This window comes from Phalangium opilio, unplaced genomic scaffold (genome assembly GCF_054372755.1).
Source record: "Phalangium opilio isolate 3A_F unplaced genomic scaffold, DU_Popi_V2 ptg000063l_1, whole genome shotgun sequence".
NCBI lineage: Eukaryota > Metazoa > Arthropoda > Arachnida > Opiliones > Phalangiidae > Phalangium > Phalangium opilio.
This window is the reverse complement of record NW_028324180.1, coordinates 28,347-49,805: the sequence shown is the minus strand read 5'-3', so window position 1 is coordinate 49,805 and position 21,459 is coordinate 28,347. Positions and strand designations below refer to the sequence as shown.

Sequence of the window (21,459 nt, the reverse complement as noted above, 5' to 3'; positions counted from 1 at the left end):
TGGGTACTTGTAGGTGCTTGTGGGTACTTGTTGGTACTTGTAGGTGCTTTTGGGTGCTTGTGGGTACTTGTAGGTGCTTGTGGGTACTTGTAGGTGCTTGTGGGTACTTGTGGGTGCTTATGGGTACTTGTGGGTGCTTGTAGGTACTTGTGCGTTCTTGTGGGTGCTTGTAGGTACTTGTGGGTGTTTATAGGTACTTGTGGGTGCTTGTGGGGGCTTTTAGGTACTTGTGGGTGCTTTTAGGTACTTGTGGGCGCTTGTAGGTACTTGTGGGTGCTTGAAGGTACTTGTGGGTACTTGAAGGTACTTGTGGGTACTTGAAGGTACTTGTGGGTACTTGAAGGTACTTGTGGGTACTTGCCCCGGGTACTTGTGGGTGCTTGCCCTGGGTACTTGTGGGTGTTTGTAAGTACTTGTGGTTGCTTGTAGGCACTTGTGGGTACTTGCCCCGGGTGCCTCTGGGTGCTTGCCCCGGGTGCTTGTAGGTACTTGCCCCGGTTGCTCCTGGGTGCTTGCCCGGGTGCTCCTGGGTGCTTGCCCGGGTGCTTGTAGGTACTTGCTCCGGGTGCTTGTAGGTACTTGCTCCGGGTGCTTGTAGGTACTTGCTCCGGGTGCTTGTAAGTACTTGCTCCGGGTGCTTGTAGGTACTTGCTCCGGGTGCTTGTAGGTACTTGCCCCGGGTGCTCCTGGATGCTTGCCCGGGTGCTCCTGGATGCTTGCCCGGGTGCTCCTGGGTGCTTGTAGGTACTTGCTCCGGGTGCTAGTAGGGACTTGCTCCGGGTGCTAGTAGGTACTTGCTCCGGGTGCTAGTAGGTACTTGCCCCGGGTACTTGTAGGTGCTTTTGAGTGCTTGTAGGTACTTTGCCTCCTCCATAGCATTAACATTACACTAAATTTTGGAAGCTCGTAACTCTGGTTATATTAGAGATACGGGGATATCCTTTGATTTTGTAATAGTTCTATTTGCCCCTTCCCTCCTTCGTTAACATTTGCTCCATATACGGGAAAAACCTGGAAAACTCGGGGAAATTTGTTTTCCAAAAGTTTTATGAACCTTGTTATGGAACATATGTTATAAACTCATGGTTTTAGTTATATAAAGTTTTACCAAGAAGCGATATCTAGTTTACTAGGGAGAAGGTATAAAATGCCCAAGTATTCGCGCCCCATAGTCCCAGTCCCACTTTCAAAAAACAAGGGGGGGACGTAAAAGGGGGACGTAAAAGGAGGCCGGTCTATTTCGCCTCTCCTCAGTCGGAAAATACGTAGTTTTCGTCATTCGCGTCGCGTTTACGTGAGTTTTCTGGTCCGTGACCAAATAAGCATTTTTTAAACTGGACATTAGACCAGTGACTTTCCTGACTTGGAATAAATAAACTGGTCCGTGACCATTGACCAGAGCACGTCGTCTGCTAAACTAAAGAAGTGGATAATTAAAATATTGGAATTTTAATGTGTGGAGTCTGGTTACCCTTAAACTTTCTTAGTAGTCTCGTGGACCACTGACCCCCCCCCCTCCGATTTAATTTTTGAACTGGACCAGGGAATTTTTAAACTGGTCATTTGCCCTGTGTCACCGCCTTATTTCCCACGCTGGCGCGAGTTGCTTTGCGTTGTCGAGAGCGTGATGGAGTTGGCTATGCCTGGAGTCCCAACCTTGAAGGAGAAAGGAATGCAGTGGAAACCCCCATACCTATAGCGTTGCCTGTGTACCCCCACCTACGGCACCATAGTCCTCCCAGCATCCTCAGCGGTTAGGTAGGGTCGCACTGGACGAAATTGTAAAGGGAGCTCTCTCTATCTTCAAAATAGAAGCTAGTTCTCATACAAATAAAATGGCGCTACGCGTCAGCACTTAGCAATTGCCTACCGAAGGGTAGGGGCGTGCGCGAGGTAAATTGGGAGAGATACGGTGCCGCACGTCGCCCATCATCATTTCCAATTCATCTCAACTCCCTTATCCCTGTCCCAATCCCCGCGACTTCCAACCACTATCATAGCCCCTTTCGAGAATGTCTTTGTGGCTAAAACCCCCTTTCCTATTGCTTTGGAAGCCCCTTACGTTAGCCCTGGTCAATTTTGCTTCTCAATTAATTCGTCCAATTTTCGTTTTTCGAAAATATCTTTGCTTTTGCGTCCTAAATATACGTTTGCTTTATATAACTATAATGTCACCGCCAAGAATTTCTGAAGTGTTAAAAATTTTTATATTAACAATTGCCTTTTAAATTTCTTAAACTGCTCGAGAGAGAAGTTTTGCAGACATATTTTCTTCCGTTAACTTTTTTGTTATTTCGGAAATGGTGGGCTTATTCTCCATGTTTCGTTTTCTACAGCTTTAAAGAAAGATTATTTATTTCTTTTCTCACAAATTAAAAATCATTGTACTTACAAATGGATTTTTTCAGATATACGCACAGTTTGTTGAGCGTAATGCCAACCATCTCTTTTGGATTTCTCTTGATGCTTTAGTAAACCGCAAATGTTTTTTTTACAAAACGCCGCTTTTATCATTTCAAAACCTGGAAATTCTTTGTCCTTTGTGGGTGGAAACAGATCAATAGTTAAATTTCTTAATTCCATGGTGTCAGTTGCGGTTTAATAAAACAAACATTTAATATAATAGAAACTTTACACTTTATTGCCAATAAAACTGTTAAAATTTTCGTTCTTCTGTGCAAAGCGTCGAAGATCGGGTTGCTGATTAGAGTTTACTGCTTGTTGGACGATGGCTGCAGAAAGATTGTTGAGTGTCGCTTCCAAACTCAAAGAGATTGCTTTCGGACCCCTTGAAGCCGCTACCGAATATCCCAAAATTTACTTCTATAAAGGAGAGATGGAACAGTAATTGGAAATACAGTTCAAAAACCACTATTGTTGTTATTTAATTAAATTAATACTTACCGTCGTACTTTGTTGCGAATGAAATTAATTCGTGAAATACTTGAGCCATTTAGACCATTTTCGCGTTAGAGTTAAGTCAATAATTTCGTTTTGCCGTTTCTTCACTATGCGCTAAAATATCAGATATATTTTCTCGTTTTTCTTTGGGCATAAGTTGCGCAGCTGTTCGGAAAGCTTTACGGCAATCCGTATGAACAATCATATGTCGAATTTTAAATTGTTAATAGAACCTACTAAGTATACACTTTGAATTATCATATGTGTGTTATATATGTGGCTGACATACCTTTAACACCTTTAACCAAAAAAAAACCATGGCGAAATTTAATTGAAAAGAGGTGTTTAACACTACAAAATCTACAAACTTCTAAATTTAAACTTAAATACAGTAATCACACCTTAAAATTTCTTTCCATCCGTTGTGAATAGGCGAGTTGTTTGCTGCCACAAAGAAATAGTTTGATTTTTCGGAATTTTACAATTTTGAAATAACTATAATTGATACCTTAATTACTGAAAGTCTGAAATTGGAAATACCTAGAGTAAAATATATAGTTAATGATTACTTATCCAAAAGAACCTTTTCTTCATTATCTAACACCAATTTTGCACATTATGTAGTTTCCATTTTATGATCTTTGATTCTGCATTCATGCATTCTACCACAATCAAGTGCCTGACCACTAAAAACTCCGTGATCCCTAAATTAGTGCATACTGCTGCTCTCTGACCTTTTGGCAGGCACAGCCGAGCAATAATATACCTTGAAAAAAAACAGCAAATGACAATTTGTTAATAACTGTTAAATCGTGTATTGAAATGTTCTTCTCTCTTTTAATTACCGAATAAATAGGCAATAGTGCTCCTAGTTCAATGTGGGTTTTAAACTTGTTAAGCGTCTACTGCTTCTTTAGTATCTCACCACTTAAAAGGTTTCACAATGGTTGGAATTATTAATGGTTGAGAGCCCTACACCATAGATTGAATCCTTTGTTCACTTGTTCCCTGCCAATATTTTTGGCAATTGGCTTCATCCAGGATAATATTACTTTACTGTTCATATGGCCACGATAATTGTAGAATTCACGATCTGAAAGACAAGATTATAATTAACAATGGTTGTTTAACTGGTAGCGTAGACGAGTAATTCTCTGCATTATGTATTCCTGCTGCATTGTCATAATAAAAGACACCGTGCTTTTGTAGAAGTAGTCAAAATGATTGATTTATACACTGTTTTTATACGGTGGGACTATTATTTTAAAAATGCTTAATTTATTAAATTAACTACATTAACGCGACTAGCAATTTCCGAATTTTGCATGTTTAGGCGGCCCCCGAGCATTCGCTTACTATACCGATTATCGTCGGAAAGGTATTTTTGGTAGAGCACTCTCCCCTATAGCGGCCATGAGCGTTAGGCATAGAGTCGGTTACATAACCATACCAAAAAAATTTGTTCCCTACGTAATGCTTTACATTAAGCATTCAATTCGGAGTCAGACCTTCGAAGAAAAATATAGTTTTTAAAATTCAAGGTCGTATAGCTGAACAGATTTAGCCTAACTTGAATAGAGCCGCTGAACAAAAAACTATTTCCAACGGTTGTTGTTTGACGCAAGAACGACTCTGAGACTAACTGGTTACAAACTCTTCATTAATTTACTTAAAACATTAAAGTTAATTTCCGGGAACACTACTGACTGAACACTGACTGACATCTGACAAACGTTATCAGAATGTTATCCGGTTATATAGTTAGAGGCATCGCGATAAAAAATAGAAGGTTATAAGAATGACCGCAATGCATAACAAACACAAGTATAAAAATAAAATCTGGATATCGATAAAAAACCACCGTTATTATCTCTAATCTACAACAGTCCCTGTTGCGCGAAAAGTTAGTAAACTCGATTAGGGAGAGCAAAGTAACTTTCGAACCCGACTGAAAAAGTCCGAAAGTGGTAAAAGTTTGAAAAAACGAGAGTTCTATTAATACAACCGAATTTATTAAACAAATTAAACGTTGAAGACATTAAAATAAACAATTAAAATAAAACTTGATTAAATTTAAGTTAGCAAAAGGTTTTTAAGTTACAAAGTTAGGTTTTTGTACTAAGGCGACATGGCTAAAAAAAACGGAGGTGTTTTTCTGCAGAGAGCAGGAGCGCAAGTAAAGAAAAAAGAGAGATGAGATTTCTCTCCTGAGAAGTTTTAAAAGTAAAAAGGGTTCGAAGACCAATGATCATTGGTCAATAGGCCAAAAGAGCATTTCCATATAAGGAGCGTACGCTACCGTTTTCGTAAAAGAGAGAGAGACAGTACTCTCCGTATTACCTTATATGGTCATACATTTTGTGAAGCCTTAGAATGTCTCTTCTAAGGGAGGTGTTATACATTCCTTATAGGCGACCCTGGTCTTCGAATCTGGTACAAAGGGTTACATAGATATATGCGTTTCATAGATACTTTAACATTAATGTTTTTTTTTCTTTTCTTTAATAATGACAATATTTTTAGTTTTTTCGATTAACAGTTTTCTTTAGATTAAAATAAATAATTTTTAGACAAATTATTAAACTTAAACGAGGACCCATTTTATGATTCAACATAAGTTCCCCCCCTTGAATACAAAGTGTTCAAGATTAATGGTAAATGTTAAGAACAAATATTTACTCGTTTATTTCGAGATTGTAAATTAAAGGAATGGGTCTTTTTAGTTTTGTACCATTCGCAAGCCTAAGTAAACACGATCTAATTTTGTCATCGCGTCCGCGAAATACCTCTTCAACGACTGCCATTTTCCAGCACAGGCGTGGAAGTTTGGGTTCTGAGATTAGTCTTTTTTAAGTTCTTTGCTTGGTTCTCTTTTCAATTTATGGTGCGCCGAGCGCAATTCTAATAAATAGTCATTTTTCCATCTGAACCAAAAGTTATCTATTAGCCTTTGACGATACTTAAGTCGATTTGTTAGTTCTTGGCGTGTTGCAGGTGTGATTAGTTTCTTATGAAATTTTCTTGAGGGTAATGACGTTAATCTTCCACCCACTAGGAAGTGTGCGGGAGTGAGGGGAGTAGGTTCTCCAGGATCTTGGTAGACAAACGTCAAAGGTCTAGAATTTATAATAGCTTCGACCTCTGTTAAAGTTGTGGCGATTTCCTCGTCTTTAAGACGCGCTTGACCAAGTGTTTTGCGCAGACAGACCTTTACGGATCGTACAAGTCGTTCCCAATAGCCTCCCCACCAGGGTGCTCTGTCGACGATGTAATGCCACGTTATGTTTAGTTCTCCGAGATATTTTTTGACTTCGGTGCTATTTACATTTTTTAATAGCTCTTTGATATCCATATCGGCTCGCTTAAACGTCTTTGCGTTGTCCGAGTGTATTTGTTTTACCATCCCTCGTCTGGCTATGAATCGACGAAAGGAGAGAAGAAACGCGTCTGCTGTCATATCCGATACCAATTCTAAGTGTACAGCCCGCGTGACTGCGCAAGTGAACAATGCAATGTAGCATTTCTTTCCATCTCTAGAGTAGAGTGGGCCAGCGAAATCAATTCCGCATCTCTCAAAGGGAGGGCTTACGGAAGTTCTAAAGTCTGGCAAGGGTGCCATTTCCGCTTCCCCAGCTTTTGCTCTAAATAGTTTGCAGAGTTGGCATTGTTTTAGCGTTTCCTTTACTAGTTTTCTGCCACTGAGTATCCAAAACTGTTCTCTAACTTGAACGAGTGTATCGTTGACACCACTATGCATTAACCTCTCGTGAGGGTAGTTAGCAATTAAATTTGAGAGATCATGCTTTTGTGATAAGATCCAGGGGTGTCGCTCGCGATATGAGAGTGATTTTGAGGTTAGTCTTCCTCCTACACACATTAGATTGTGTTCGTCAAGGAAAGGTTCTAGCATGTAGATTTTGGAATCTTTAGATATAGCTTGTTTGTTTTTCAAGTTTTTCATCTCGTCTGGAAAGCTTTCCATTTGAGCAAGCTTAATCCAAAATTTTTCCGCTCTGGATATTTCATCCACTGAGAGCTCATCAAGTTTTCGGTCAAGCTTATTTTTCCTCCTTGTATTATCTCTAAATCTTAGTATCCATGCCGTAACACGATAAACTCTTCTTAATCTGCTGTAAGATTTTAGTTTTAAAGGTGGTTCAGTTGCTGGTTCGACTATGCAAATGGCTTGAGTTACAGGTAAAAATGCAGTTCTTAATTATTCCGTTTGCTCTTTAGAATTAGTGCCCTTCAGGTTTAGATTTTTCTTAGGGTGCATTTCCTTTGGTTGGCTTAACCATAGACTGTTGGAAGATGGGTCAAAAACGGTTCTACCTCTTGTGGGTAGGTCAGCCGGATTTTCTTTTGATCTACAATGATTCCACGCCTCCGGGTTAGTTAGAGTCTGTATCTCCCGGACTCGGTTAGATACGAAAGGTTTCCACTGTTCAACCGATCCTCTTATCCATTGTAGTACTATTGTTGAGTCTGTCCACATTTTTACTCCAGTTGGCTTTATTGTGAACGTATCCAATAGATGTTTTGACAGTCGAGCGCCTAAGATTGCTCCCATTAACTCCAAGCGAGGTAATGTTAATTTTTTGAGATGAGCAACTCTTGTCTTGGCAGCGACTAGTACGGTTCCTATTATTCCATCTTTGGTTTCAAATCTAAGATAGGCGCAAGTAGCGTAAGCCCTTTCACTTGCATCGACAAATACGTGTAGCTCATTTGTTTTGAAGTTGTCGTAGACTTGTTTTCCAGCTTCTAAGTAATAATATCTTGGTATAAGGATATTTTTAAGTTCTTGCAATTCTGAAGACCAATTTTCGAACTGAATGGTTATGTCTTCGGGTAACTTATCATCCCAAGGTAGACCCATCTGCCACAGTAGTTGAAAAAGAAATTTTGCTCTAACGGTAAAAGGCGCTAGCATTCCTAGAGGATCATATATGCGTGCTATAGCTTTAAGCACCCATCTTTTTGTGTTTTGGCGGTCTATTATGAAATCCAGTAAGTTCTCAACTTGGAAAAATATGCAATCTGTCTTTGTATTCCAGGGAATCCCTAAGACCTTGATTTCTGGGGAGTCATCTTGGGTTTCTTCAGAGAAGTTATTCGAAATCCAGAGTTTCCGAAGTTCAGTAGAATTGGTTTTAAACTTGTGAAGCTTCATTCCCGCTTCCAGTAGTATACTAGCGGCTTTAGTTGAGATCTCATAAGCTTTCTTTACGTCATGGCTACTATGGACTAAGTCGTCCACGTATCGTCCCTTGTCCATAGCGTTGCATACTTCCGGTTCTGTAGCTCTGTATTTTTCAAAGTGGTGATTTATTACTGCTGACAGCAACAAGGGACTACAGGTAATTCCGAAAGGTACGCGTGTGATTCGGTAGACCTTCAATTGTGAGTTTGTAGTTGGGTTTCTTATGTCTGTCCATAAAAACCTTAGAACATCTCGGTCATTCTTTGCGATAGAGATTTGTAAGAATGCCTTCTGTACATCTCCTGTATAGGCTACTTCTCCTTCTCGGAAACGAATTGCATCAAAAACTATGCGTAGCTTCGTAGTTTTTCTTGAGTCGTTGTAGACGCCTCGGTGAGGCAAGTAGTAGAGCGTGTTTTCAGTTTTTATGTCTTCCACTGGAACTTCTTCTATAATTCTTGAATCTAGTTGCTCTTTCATTACGTCATTGTAACTTCTAAATAAAGAGTGGTCTTCGCTTAGTTTTTGAAGTAGTTTTTGGGTTCTTTTGGTTGCGATGGCTAGGTTGTCCACCAGACTCTCTTTGTTTGGTTTCCAGGTGAGAGCCGTTTCGTAACGTCCCTCGTCAAACGAGAGAGAATTTTCAAAGGTTTTCAGTACTTCACTGTGACTGGTTGAAGTAGAGTGTGAGTCATGGATGCCGATGGAGTCTAACTCCCAGAAGGCGCGTAGTTGATTAGAAACTAAGTCCTCTTCAGAAAAAAGGACAGGTGCGTTTAGTATAGCTACAGTGTTTATTCCGATTGACGAAGATGTCATGTTGCTAGGGCCATGTACAGTCCAACCGAGAATAGTTTCCAAAGCGACTAGTTTGGGTCCAAGTCTTTGGAAGCCACCAAAAACGATGCTCCAATATTCGTCAGAACCTATTAGTAGGTCAATAGTCGAGTCCTGACTTCCGTTATTAGTTGGGATGTCAGCAAGTATTAGGCCTCTTGACCTCATCTCATTAAATACTTCAGTACCAGGTACGGAAAAAATAGCTCCGCTTATCTCTTTGGATTCGAGGGCTTCTATAATAACGCTCTTAGAGGGATCTAGTATGTTCCTTAGTTCAAGTCTAACTCTTCTTCTGATAGTTTTAATGGGTTTTTCACCTTCAAACGGGAAAATGTTTAGGCATTCTTCTCTAACCACTTCAAGGTTAAGTTTTCTAGATAAGCTTTCTTTTATAACGGTCACCTGGCTTCCGTTATCAAGGAGACAACGAACTTTAGAGGAGCTTCCGTTATTAGAATTGACAACCAAGGCTTGTGCCATTTGTAAAAGAACAGTTTCCTTTTCTTTGCTTCCTTTCATTCCCACGTGTAAATTGGCCAACCCCTCGTTATTTTGAGCAGAGTCATCTTTGAGGTTTTCTCTTTCCCCTTCTAAATTAGTACAGAGTGTTACATGGTGATGTTTTTGGCAATTTTTGCATTTTTTGTTTTTTGAATCACAGTTCTTAGCAAAGTGTTTTCTAAGGCATATGTAACAGCGTTTTTTGGAAGTTACTAAGTTTTGTCTTTCTGCTAGAGATAAATTTGTACACTCCGAGGTTCTATGTGAAGGTTGTTCACAATAGAAGCATGTTCTAACAAAGCCACCACTAGTAGAAATGGTCAGTGAAGAGGCGGTAGGTACTGATGACTTATGGTTTCTACCATCATAGTTTTTTCGTGAGCTATGGCTTAGGAACCTATTTTCGTTAGGCTTGCGATCTGGTTCATTATGATTAAAAGAATAGGCTCTTTCGCGGCATGCAATTTCTTTTCTTAAGAACGTTAACAAATCATCAATTTTTCGAGACTTAGTATCATATCTTCTGTTAAATTCAATAGTTAATTCAACAGGTAGCTTTTTAGTTAATACATGACATAAAAGTACTCCATACGAATCAGAAACAATTCCTAACGACTGTAAACTTCTAATTTGTATCTCGCAAGTGCTATATAATGGTTTTAAAGACTCAATATCACTGGCTTTTCTTACAGGTGCTAAATTAGTTAGAATACTCATGTGAGTATCTGCTATTGCTTCAGTATCTCCAAATCTATCTTTTATAATGTCAATAGCGTAGTCATAATTAGCATCTGTGGCAGCTAACCCCTTAATAGCCAGAAGGGCCGGACCCTCTAAATAAGATTTTAAGTAATTGAACTTATCTGACTTCCTGAGGTCGTTGCGATCGTGTATTCCGTTGCAGAATTGGGTCCAAAAGTTTAACCAGTCTGAAAAGTCACCATTAAACCGAACCATATCCCATTTTGGAAGTCTCACACACAGTTCTCGCGCGTTATGGGTATTTGCAGTGCTTCCGGTTTGTGAACGGTTGTCTTCTGGTAGAGTTTGTTGAATCGTAAGTCTATCCACAGGTGGAAGGTCTAGATTTTGTAGCGTAGTTCTTGATGTCGTTGATGTAGATTCAGCTGGATTCTCTTGCTGAGCTTGAGCAGATGCTCCTAGTAGTTTGAGGCGATCCATAAGGCGCTGGGCAGCTCCACGAATTTCGATGATATCGTCATTATAGTTGACGCAGGTTTCGAACTCTTTCTCTTCTTCATCAGGGTCATCAATAAGGCGTTCCACAGCATCGTTAAGTTCCTTAAGTTTTTTCTCCTTATCATTAAGCAAAAGAATTCCATTGTGTAGGTAGTCAATACAGGGATGTTGACTATCAAGTTCCTTTTTAAGCGCTGTTATAGCCTTTGTAGTTGAGGCTCGTAAAGGTGTACGTTTTCGAATAGCTTTTGCAAGCTCTCGTTCTGAAGATTCAGATTCTTGATGAGTTGCCATCTTTTAATTTGTTATACCGGCGTATATCTCCCGGGTTTCGGCACCAAAATGTTGCGCGAAAAGTTAGTAAACTCGATTAGGGAGAGCAAAGTAACTTTCGAACCCGACTGAAAAAGTCCGAAAGTGGTAAAAGTTTGAAAAAACGAGAGTTCTATTAATACAACCGAATTTATTAAACAAATTAAACGTTGAAGACATTAAAATAAACAATTAAAATAAAACTTGATTAAATTTAAGTTAGCAAAAGGTTTTTAAGTTACAAAGTTAGGTTTTTGTACTAAGGCGACATGGCTAAAAAAAACGGAGGTGTTTTTCTGCAGAGAGCAGGAGCGCAAGTAAAGAAAAAAGAGAGATGAGATTTCTCTCCTGAGAAGTTTTAAAAGTAAAAAGGGTTCGAAGACCAATGATCATTGGTCAATAGGCCAAAAGAGCATTTCCATATAAGGAGCGTACGCTACCGTTTTCGTAAAAGAGAGAGAGACAGTACTCTCCGTATTACCTTATATGGTCATACATTTTGTGAAGCCTTAGAATGTCTCTTCTAAGGGAGGTGTTATACATTCCTTATAGGCGACCCTGGTCTTCGAATCTGGTACAAAGGGTTACATAGATATATGCGTTTCATAGATACTTTAACATTAATGTTTTTTTTTCTTTTCTTTAATAATGACAATATTTTTAGTTTTTTCGATTAACAGTTTTCTTTAGATTAAAATAAATAATTTTTAGACAAATTATTAAACTTAAACGAGGACCCATTTTATGATTCAACAGTCCCTTTTAAGATCGGTGGTTTCAATCTTCTATCCAGGAGGTGGTTATTTAATTATTTCCAGTCCCAGGGCTTTGACGCAGAAGAGGTGCTTCGGACGAAACAGGCTCTTCGTACAGATGTCAGCTGGCTTTTCCTCTGTTGGTAGATACCGCAAGGCTATATGTCCCTGGTCGTAGGTGTCTCGAATGAAGTGGTGCCGGATATCAATGTTCTTGGTTCTGGTATGTAAAACAGGATTCTGAACGAGTTTCTGGGCACCCTGGTTGTCGTTGTACAGCTCGCTGGCCGGAACTGATACTCCAAGTTCGTTGAGAAGTCCTTAGATATATGGCTTCTTTGGTTGCGTCGGACATTGCCATATATTCTGCTTCTGTACTGGACAAGGCAACGGTACGCTGTTTCCGTGCTTCCCAGGATGCTGCAGCGCCGGCTAGTTTGAAGGCATATCCAGTATATGACTTTCTATCTGTCGGACAGCCTCCATAGTCTGCGTCAAAGAAACCCTGGATTGGCAATCCGGTCTTCCGATAAAGCAACCCATGATGAAGAGTTCCCTTCAGGTATCTCAGAACTCTTTTCCCGGTAATCCAATGAGTTTCGTCATAACTTGTGTTGAACTGGCTCAATGCGCTGACTGAGTACGCCATATCCGGTCGTGATGACACTACCAGGTACAAGAGAGAGCCGATCAGAGATTGATACGGAATACCACTGATGTTTTCTGCTACTGGGTGTTCTGGTTTTAGCAACTTGTTGTTGGCATCCATTGGAGTCGCTATTGGTTTGGAGTCTTGCATGTTGAAACGCTTCAGGATCGTTTCTGCATATTTCGCTTGGGAAATCCGGAAGGTATTTTGTTTTAGATCTTGGTGAAATTCCATTCGTTGCGGGTATTTTTACTTTGCCAACATCTCGTATCTTCGTTGACTCTGCAGTGGCCAGGTTTAAAGATTTCCGGCATCCATGACACTTGTACTTGAAGGTCGTGCTTCCTCGTAAACCTCATCCTCTACCCATTTCTGCAGTTTTCCGGGAAAGGTGGTTACTGCCCATCATAGCATTCTGCACGGGTGCGTCTTCTTTAGATTTCTTGGCGTCCGATTCCTCCAAGATCTTTATTTTTAAGGCTTTTGGATCAGGAAACATCGCTGGACTCTATTGCGCACCGGAAGTTCTCGTACGATTCTGGTAGACTGTATAACAACATAATGACCAGTAGGTCGTTGTTTACAGCTACTCCCATGTCAGCCAACTTGTCTTCTGCGTCGAAGAACTCTCGGACGTGGTCCCGGACATCTTCTCCCTCCTTCATTTTCTTGAGGGTCAGTTTCTTCAGCAGCGTGGCTTTCCGAGCAGGTCCACTGAACTTGTTGATGGATTCGAGCTTCTGCCATAGTTCCCGTGAGGTGGTGCAATCAGTGGCGCCGGCAGGATTTTTTTACAGATAGGCTAAGGAACATTTGGGGGCCCCTTATAAAATTTCAAGAGAAAAATTTAGTTGCACAGCGTCGATAATATTAAATTAACAACTATTTTATCATATTATTCATATAGAGAAGTTTAATATATTAAAGTTCAGTATTATAGAAATAGACATATTATTATATAAACTATTGTTTGCAAAAATAATAAAAACACGGAGTCGGAGAGGGGTATTTTCAGTTAAGCCCCCTATGAGGTCACTGTGCACTGCCACTGTGGTGAGGAAAAGAGAAATCGGTTTACCAAAAGTAGTCTGACCTCGAAGTTTTATGCGACCAGAATGAACGGGAGAGAAGACGATTAGGTAAAGAGCGCGAAACAAACAAGAACCCAAGGGCTGGGCTCATAATTTTAGCCACATCGTAACGAATAAAAATTTTCAGTGAATAGCCCCTCGATGCGCTACCTTTAAGTGTGATATAATGATTACTAGTAATCCTAACTTCAATTCATTTTCTTCTGTTATAACTATAATAGCGCGACACATAATTATAATAGTGCGACACAAATAGGAAACTTGCGCACCCTTTAACGGTGCAAAAATGATTAATCGTAACGCACAAGTTAACCCTTAATTGAAATACTGAAAATCAGACTGATTGGTCAATCGATGCGCTATCTTTAACTGTGCTAAAATGATTGCACGTAATCTGTACCTCAATAATTTACCTTCTTTTATAAATGTAATGGTGCGACACAAACAGAAAACTTGAGTGAGTAGCCCCCACAATAACGCATACCTAAACCTTAATTGAAGTACAGAAAATCCAAGTGTTTAGCCCCTCGTTTCCCTGACCTAAAAATTATTACCTGGGCCGTAATCCTTACGTTCATAAATTGACTTATAATAAAATTGTAATACACTATATCTATCTATATCTATATAAATAAAAGTCCTGACTGACTGATTGACTGACTGACTGACAGACTGACAGACTGACTGATAATCAACGCCCAGCCCAAATCGCTTCACTAGAAGGCTGAAAATGAGCAGGAACGTTACTCATAAGTAGTAGGCGCGTACTAAGAAAGATCTTTCCAATCCGCCGCCATCTTAAAAAATGGCGCCCAGAAATGTAAAAAAATCTCTATGCAACAAATTCCGCGCTTTTCGACCGATTTTGTAAACATTTAGTGCACTGCTTTCCTTTAACCTATAGGCGGGCTGAATGGTCTTTTGAGTTCGATTTGTTGCCATCTTTTTAAATAGCGGCCCAAAACTTAAAAACCCTTCTGTATGGAATAATGTACGAGTGAAAAGAAATATAAAATGTCCCTACAGGCTGACGGGCAACACCGAGTGCCTTCGCTCCTAGGGTGCTACAAAATATCTGCCCATTCTTTATATCATTTTGATGAAGTTCTTATTATACGCGAGCGACGCCGCGAGTAACAGCTATTTAAATATATAAAGATGCTATATACTTCCTTTTGGTTTTAAAATTATTTTCGCTTACTAGAGAAATACACGTAAATTCCGGGATCGTGATAAACCCGCCTTAAGACCATTCAAAAAATATACCATCAGTATATACTTGCTTTTGCATTTAAAGTTAACCTCGATTTCCTTGAATGTTTAAATAGAGGAGCGGGATTGAATGTGTGAAATCCTCATAGTCGACGGGTGAGAAAAATTTTAAAGGAAGAGTTTATCACCTTCCATTATATTAAGGCAATCTAATAATCGTTTCATTCGCTTTAGATATATCGAGAAAACGTAAAACACAATTCACAATCATTAACCTCACTTGTACAATTAAGTGAAATGCTTAAACTTACTATTACAATCCCCATCCATGTAGAAAAGGAACGAAAAATATCACCTCACCACAATCCTGTTTCATTCACTGTCCGTTCAATGACGAACCAAAAATTTTACACTACTACAACTACTACGAGAATGACAAAAGGGCAGATCAAACTATAAGAGCCTCATCGTTGATGTACATCATACTATGTGGCTAAAAATCAAAAAGCGAGATGACTTTTCTGGCTAGTTATAAACTTTTAACACGAAAGTGTTAACCCACTTCCCATTTTGTAGAGTATTGTAAAAATCAGATGCCAAAAGGTTCATCATCCGTGTGAAACTTTGTCTAAAGTAAATTGCCTTGTAGGCCTACATCAAAACATTGTAATAATGGTATTTTTAATATTATGGAAACCTAATTTCGGGGCCCTTCTGAAATTTACGGGTAAGCTGTAGCCTACCCAGTCTACCCCCTGGCGGCGCCACTGGGTGCAATTCTTTACTTGCTTCAACTCCGACGGACTGATCGACAAGATGAGGTCTGCTTTTGCTTTTCGATCATTACTGTCCCAGGTAGCGACCGCCTGGGCGTTGCCTTCCGTTCCCCGCACCAGAGTTGGCCTCGTTTAAGTTCCATCTACGCACTCCCAGAGGTCGTTCTTTTGAAGCAAGGCTTCCACTTGTATTTTCCAGGTATCATAATTATCTTTAGTTAACGTCTCGATTCGTCCCAGGTGATTTCCGGCCATTCTCCGTCTGACTTCGCACCTTAAAGGATAATCTTCTCGGCGTTGAACTTCGTATGACTTCTAAACCTCTGCGCAGTGCAAGCGTGCTGGGCCCATAACCTGTTGTTGTTTGACGCAACTGGGACTAACTGGTTACAAACTCTTTATTAATTTACTTAAAACATTGAAGTTAATTTCCGGGAACACTACTGACTAAACACTGACAACTAACATCTGACAAACGTTATCAGAATGTTATCCGGTTATATAGTTAAAGGCATCGCGATAAAAAATAAAAGGTTACAAGAATGACCGCGATGCATAAAAAACACAAGTATAAAAATAAAATCTGGATATAGATAAAAAACAACCGTTATTATCTGTAATCTACAACAACTTTTTTATCAAAGATAAAACATAAATTACCTTCTAAGTAGATGTTCTTGGATGTTTGAAGAAATTGAATGAATTTCTGTAAAGCCACGGTGATGTTTTTCACACTCTACGCTCGCATCTACAGGAAAATTGTTACCATAATATAATAATATCAGAAGGGAATAACGGAGAAGGGACACACTTTATATCTCCAAAATGCTTTACACTCGTAACAACAGTCTTACCAACCTCAAATCAACTACCCTTCGCTGATTGGCTATCTAACTTCTGTCTTAGCTGTGACGTCACATAAGGTCTCGGTTGACGAATAAAAAGTAGTTTTGTTCACAACTTTACATTGAAGGAGATAAAAATGGCCGAATTTCATGTTGATAAACGAAATCAAGCTGTGCAATTAATTTAGATACACGGGAATTGAGAACATACCAAAATCAGATAATTTGAAGGTAATAAATAGATGAAAACTAATTATTCTGAATTAATATTAAAAAATACAAATTAGTTTCAATAAAATACATACTTGAGGTTATAATTACACAAGAACGAAACATCGACAGCCCTAAGCCTTTGGAGAATGAAAATCTAGCAGACAAATAGGCCGCCTGATACCGCGGACTCGGAGAACTTAAAGAACTATATTTGCAGTAAATTGGTTAAAAGCTGTGTACTTGCGCAAAGTTTTCGCGGTTTTCTTGAGGTTGGTCGTACTCTCGTTACCAAAGCAGGCTCTAATGTCTCCCTTCTCTCTTATTCCCTTCTGATAATATTAATAATCTAGGCTTTGTCTATGAAATATTTCATTACATAAACCAGAAACAAATTGATTTTTAACTTTTTGAAGGCTATATTACATCTACTTAACTAAGCTGAACGTATAAACAAAATACAAATTACCACTATTTCGTGGATTCTGATGAAACGTTGGATTTTTCTACGTTCATTAGGGCCTTAACGTCAAGTTCAGTAGGATTTAAGAACTTAAGACATTTGTTAACCCTGCCCGTATTTTTTCTTCTTGCATCTGAAAGGGTAAAATTAAGAATATATATCTAAAATAAAATTGCGGTTTTGGTCCTTGTGTGTACAAGTGAACGTTATTCTGTGTATAGCTTCACATATTTGGTCTCGTATATTTTTCTACCGAGATAATTACATTCATTCTGTACAGTCGCCGCAATTAAAAACTTTCTCTCTCGCGACGTCTTGTTTCAACAGAAAGCTGCAAATTACTGATCTGATACCATTGATTTACAACGGTTTAGACCTACCGTTGCAGACGACAGTGTATGGAAGCTAAAAATTTAAAACCTTTGGTTTATGCTCAGTCCACTGCCGTCAAATAACTACCTTAGCCCCAAATATCTAGTTCTTTCCGGTTGCCACCCTTGCCCTTTTGCGGAAAGGAGTTAGCATCCCACTGGGAATGAATAAAAGAGAAATTTTATGTTGTCTAAAAGACTGTCGCATTCACAGACGGTTAGAATGTAGTCGTCACCATTTGCTGAACCGCGTGGTTCAGACTTCTTTTATAATTTATGTTTCTTATGTTAATAAAAGTTCAAAGAGATTTTGATCTATCGCTATGTCTTCTAAATTAAAATAAGGTTAACAAAATAGTCTCCAACCAAGCACCAAGGATAGCGGCACAGTCATGACAGAACCTGGGTAATATGTTTTAACACTTAGCGTTGTGACTACGGTCCTCCTTTATAAACGCACTTTGGTCAGCATTACCTACTTATAATCGACCATTTCTCAAAATACATCGAAATACAACATATGCATGGAACACACGCTTCAGCTGTATTAATTCAATGAAAACCGTCTTTGCACGCCATGGCATTCCTGAAGAACTCGTTTCCGATCAAGGTCCACCGTTCAACTCTGCACTCATGGCCGAATTCTTTCGTGAATGGAACATATTTCATAACAAAACTTCTAATCACTATCCCCTTTCCAACGGTCAAGTTGAACGCGCTGTTGGCACTATAAAGCATTCTCTACGCAAAGCTTTAGAGGATGGTAAGGATCTCAACCTAGTTCTTTTGGACTACCTATCACACCTACGCATGGTCTTCAGTCTCCTTCAGAACTACTTATGGGTCGACGAATCCGTTCCTTACTTCCTGCTATTTCGGATAAACTTACGCCACATTTTGACACAAGCAGTGCTTCTGAAGAATTACACCGTCGCCAGGCTCACCAATCAAAATACGCCAATACCGGTTCCCACTCGCTTCCCTCTCTCCCTGTCAACTCATCCGTGTGGTTTCGGAACAATCCCAAAGAAAAATGGCAACGAGGAACAATTATTAAATTTGGACCTGGATTACGCTGAGCAAGGAAGAATTTATACAAGAAATCGTTTTCACATTCGTCTTGCCGAAACTGATTATGCTCACAAACCCCTTGTCACCAAAGTCGGTATGACAGCTGAACCAGTCACTCGCTCAACGACTATCGAGGACCATCTCTCCAGGGCTGTAGAAAAGCATTATCCAATTTCCCTACTAAGTACTGCTTCTGATCCACCTGGTATCATTATGACCGGATCACAATCTCCGACTACTGACATTCCACATTCCTTTCCCAGTACCGTTACAGATCACTCTGATATTCCTATCACCAGATCCCACATTCCAGCCAATGACTTTGCTCAAAAGACAACGCAACTCCCTCTTCACGATCTTAGATGACTACCCGCTCTAGACAAACAATCAAGAAACCCGCTCGCTTCGCTTTTTACTTTTGCGCTCTTTAGAGCAGCGAAAGTATTGTTCCGACCCTAGCTAGGCAGGGCGCCTTTTCTATTCCCCATTTCCCCCTTTTTTTCGCGTACTCGATGGGATATTTGCAAATAAATAAATATTTTGAATTTCAAATTTCCCGCGAATTTTCAACTCAAACTTCACCCGTAGTTCACATTACACCTCTTAGGTGGCGTAACGCATTTTATTTCAAATTAAATTATTTTTCTGCCGGTGTCGCGAAGCGAAGCCGCGACGTCCCAATCCATACTAGACGTCAGTGAAGACGCCCGCGCTACCACTTAGCCACGCTCGCTTATAATATAGAGCGAGTTAAGTTATAGTCAAGAGAAGAGAGAGATAGAAGGATATGGACCCCCCCACCTCCCCGACGCGCTCCACTGGATGCAATCGAATATTGTATTGCGGTAGAGGAGAGACAGACAGACTTCGCACGCGCGCCAGACTGCCTTTACCGCTGTGTTGCTTGTAATTTTTTTGCAATTTATAATTATTACATATCTTTTTAATCCTAGGCAAGATTAGATTTCTACTTGGGAACTTAAACATTACAATTAATATTATCATATCAATCAAAAAAAAATAAAAGTTATTATTAGTTAAATTATTTAGCCCCCTATTATCGGATTGTGACTGTGGATGCTGCGAATAATTTTACCATATTATTTAAAGGACCCCACGCTCCTAAATTTATTTATCTCTTAAAAATTGGGGATCATATCCATCCCGAGAAAACTTGGCACGGGATGATGGGGGGTTGTATCTCTTGCGACTTTTGTTTAAAATCGTTTTACAAATACGATTTGTTAAAAAATCACCTGTACCCCGAGGATACAAAACCCTATATAATGAAAATCTAAATTCAATCTGTCGTTTAAGACGGCGTCGCTCGGCTGGTTTAGTAGTCTTGGGGGCTGGGTCCTGCCAGAGGCAGGCCCTTGCGCCAAGACATTAGCGCGGGCAATACTGGAGTCAGACACACGCACCGATGAATCGGAACGAGTTTTGCTGGCTCCAGGCCCTGGCGCGGTATCAGTGAGGGCTTTGCCTTGCACTGTAGATTTAGAGGTTTTGCTAGAATTTGTTTTAGGTTTTTGTTTCGGATCCATAAGATGCCACGAGTAAGGGGGCAAGTAAAAGGTCACCTCCAGGTAGTCCCCCGCACAGTTGGAAGGCTGGTTACAACGAGGTGTCGACTGGTACCCCGAGGGGATAGTTAGCGATACCGCAGTTTTACTTTCGCAGTACCATGCAACCCTCGGCACGTTGCCTCACACCTTGGCTTGGGAAGGGCGCGTATCCGCTTAGCCCACACAGCGTAGTGGTTACCAGCTCTAATCACCGAGGACGTGTGATACAACGCGCTGATGAGGACACAAGCTAGCGTAAGCAGAGAAGAGCAAGAGCGGGAGGACAAAGCAAGAAGGGGAAAAAGAAGCACTCTAGATTGCGTCTCCAACTTTGAGAGCCCCCTGGCAGGCTTTGTCGCGTCGTGATTGCCGTCGAACGGGTCGCGACGGGTAGAAATCGCTCTCCGGTGGAATCAAGAAAATCTCGGCGGACCAGACTGTTCGAGTGTGGAATCTTTCGTGTCTGGGGGCATGGAATATAGAGGGGTCGGGCCGCGGACGTCAAATTCCGCGGCAGCTCGATTAATTCCATTTTTGGGAGTTTACCCTTTTTCCGCGGTGAATTCCCGGCACTATCAGTATGGTTCACGGGTAGTTGAGCGGTTTTGAAAAGAGCGTTTTGGAATAAAGCGGTTCCCAAAACAGCGGTTGCTGTTTCCGCCCAAACTGTGATTGATAGGGAGGGAAATCTCTATTATATTAAGTATATAGGACAAAGAACAATATTATGCAAAAAGGAGTAATGTTATATCGGAAGTAAATATAAAATATAATTTTTTGGAAAATGCATATTATTTTGGGAAGTTAATGAAGATAAACAACAATATTTTGGAAAAGGCGTACTTTCGTACGCTCAAGATATAAACGCTGTAATCAAAATGCTCTAAAACGAGAAATGGCTATAATGGCAAACGCGTTTATGAAAAAGCCGTTTTGGACAATGCTGTTTTGATAACACGCCCAATCGATAACATACCATCAGTATAACCTCTACCATAGGGCGTTACCAAGCGTCCGCCTTTCTTAACAGAAAGCGCTTCATATCAAGGGTTTGTATTTTTGAAAAATAAATGTACGACTCTAAGCGGTGGATCACTCGGTTCGTGGGTCGATGAAGAACGCAGCAAGCTGCGAGACTTGGTGTGAAATGCAGGACACATTGAACACTTATCTTTCGAACGCAAATTGCGACCTCGGGTTTTTCCCGAGGTTTCGCCTGTCTGAGGGTCAGATTACTGACCACTGTGACCGCGTTTCGTACACGATCATTCGAAGACGATTAGTCGGTTCTATGGTGACCGTGTTTCTTGTTTCGCGAAAGTTTACCTTTCGGGAATCGAGATCGGTTTAAATCGCGTGTTTCGCCTCGTTCGTCGACTCACCGTGTTGTCGCACGTTCGATTCGTGCTATGCCTTAATAATCATTAGGACCAGAGCGGGTTTCGAGTAATGCGCAAGGCCCATAGTCGCTTATGGTCTCCGGCGGAAGCA

At 40.3% G+C, this 21,459-nt stretch overlaps 2 protein-coding genes and 1 non-coding gene across 3 annotated transcripts; 1 reads left to right on the top strand and 2 right to left on the bottom strand.

The window, feature by feature from the left end:
* Positions 1 to 5,740: 5,740 nt before the first annotated feature.
* LOC149662096 (uncharacterized) lies at positions 5,741 to 6,883 on the bottom strand. Its single transcript, XM_089842272.1, has one exon. It carries the CDS (start codon positions 6,881 to 6,883, stop codon positions 5,741 to 5,743), a length of 1,143 nt encoding a protein of 380 aa, XP_089698398.1.
* A 234-nt stretch (positions 6,884 to 7,117) lies between these two features.
* Positions 7,118 to 10,939, bottom strand: LOC149662095 (uncharacterized). Its single transcript, XM_089842271.1, has one exon. It carries the CDS (start codon positions 10,937 to 10,939, stop codon positions 7,118 to 7,120), a length of 3,822 nt encoding a protein of 1,273 aa, XP_089698397.1.
* Positions 10,940 to 21,044: 10,105 nt separating this feature from the next.
* LOC149662094 (5.8S ribosomal RNA) lies at positions 21,045 to 21,198 on the top strand. Its single transcript, XR_016368678.1, has one exon. It is a non-coding gene; the product is annotated as a 5.8S ribosomal RNA (ribosomal RNA).
* Positions 21,199 to 21,459: the final 261 nt, after the last annotated feature.

Bases quoted from the DNA above. Each gene is read 5' to 3' on its own strand.
- LOC149662096 (XM_089842272.1), bottom strand. From the start codon at position 6,883: ATGGAAAGCTTTCCAGACGAGATGAAAAACTTGAAAAACAAACAAGCT.
- LOC149662095 (XM_089842271.1), bottom strand. From the start codon at position 10,939: ATGGCAACTCATCAAGAATCTGAATCTTCAGAACGAGAGCTTGCAAAA.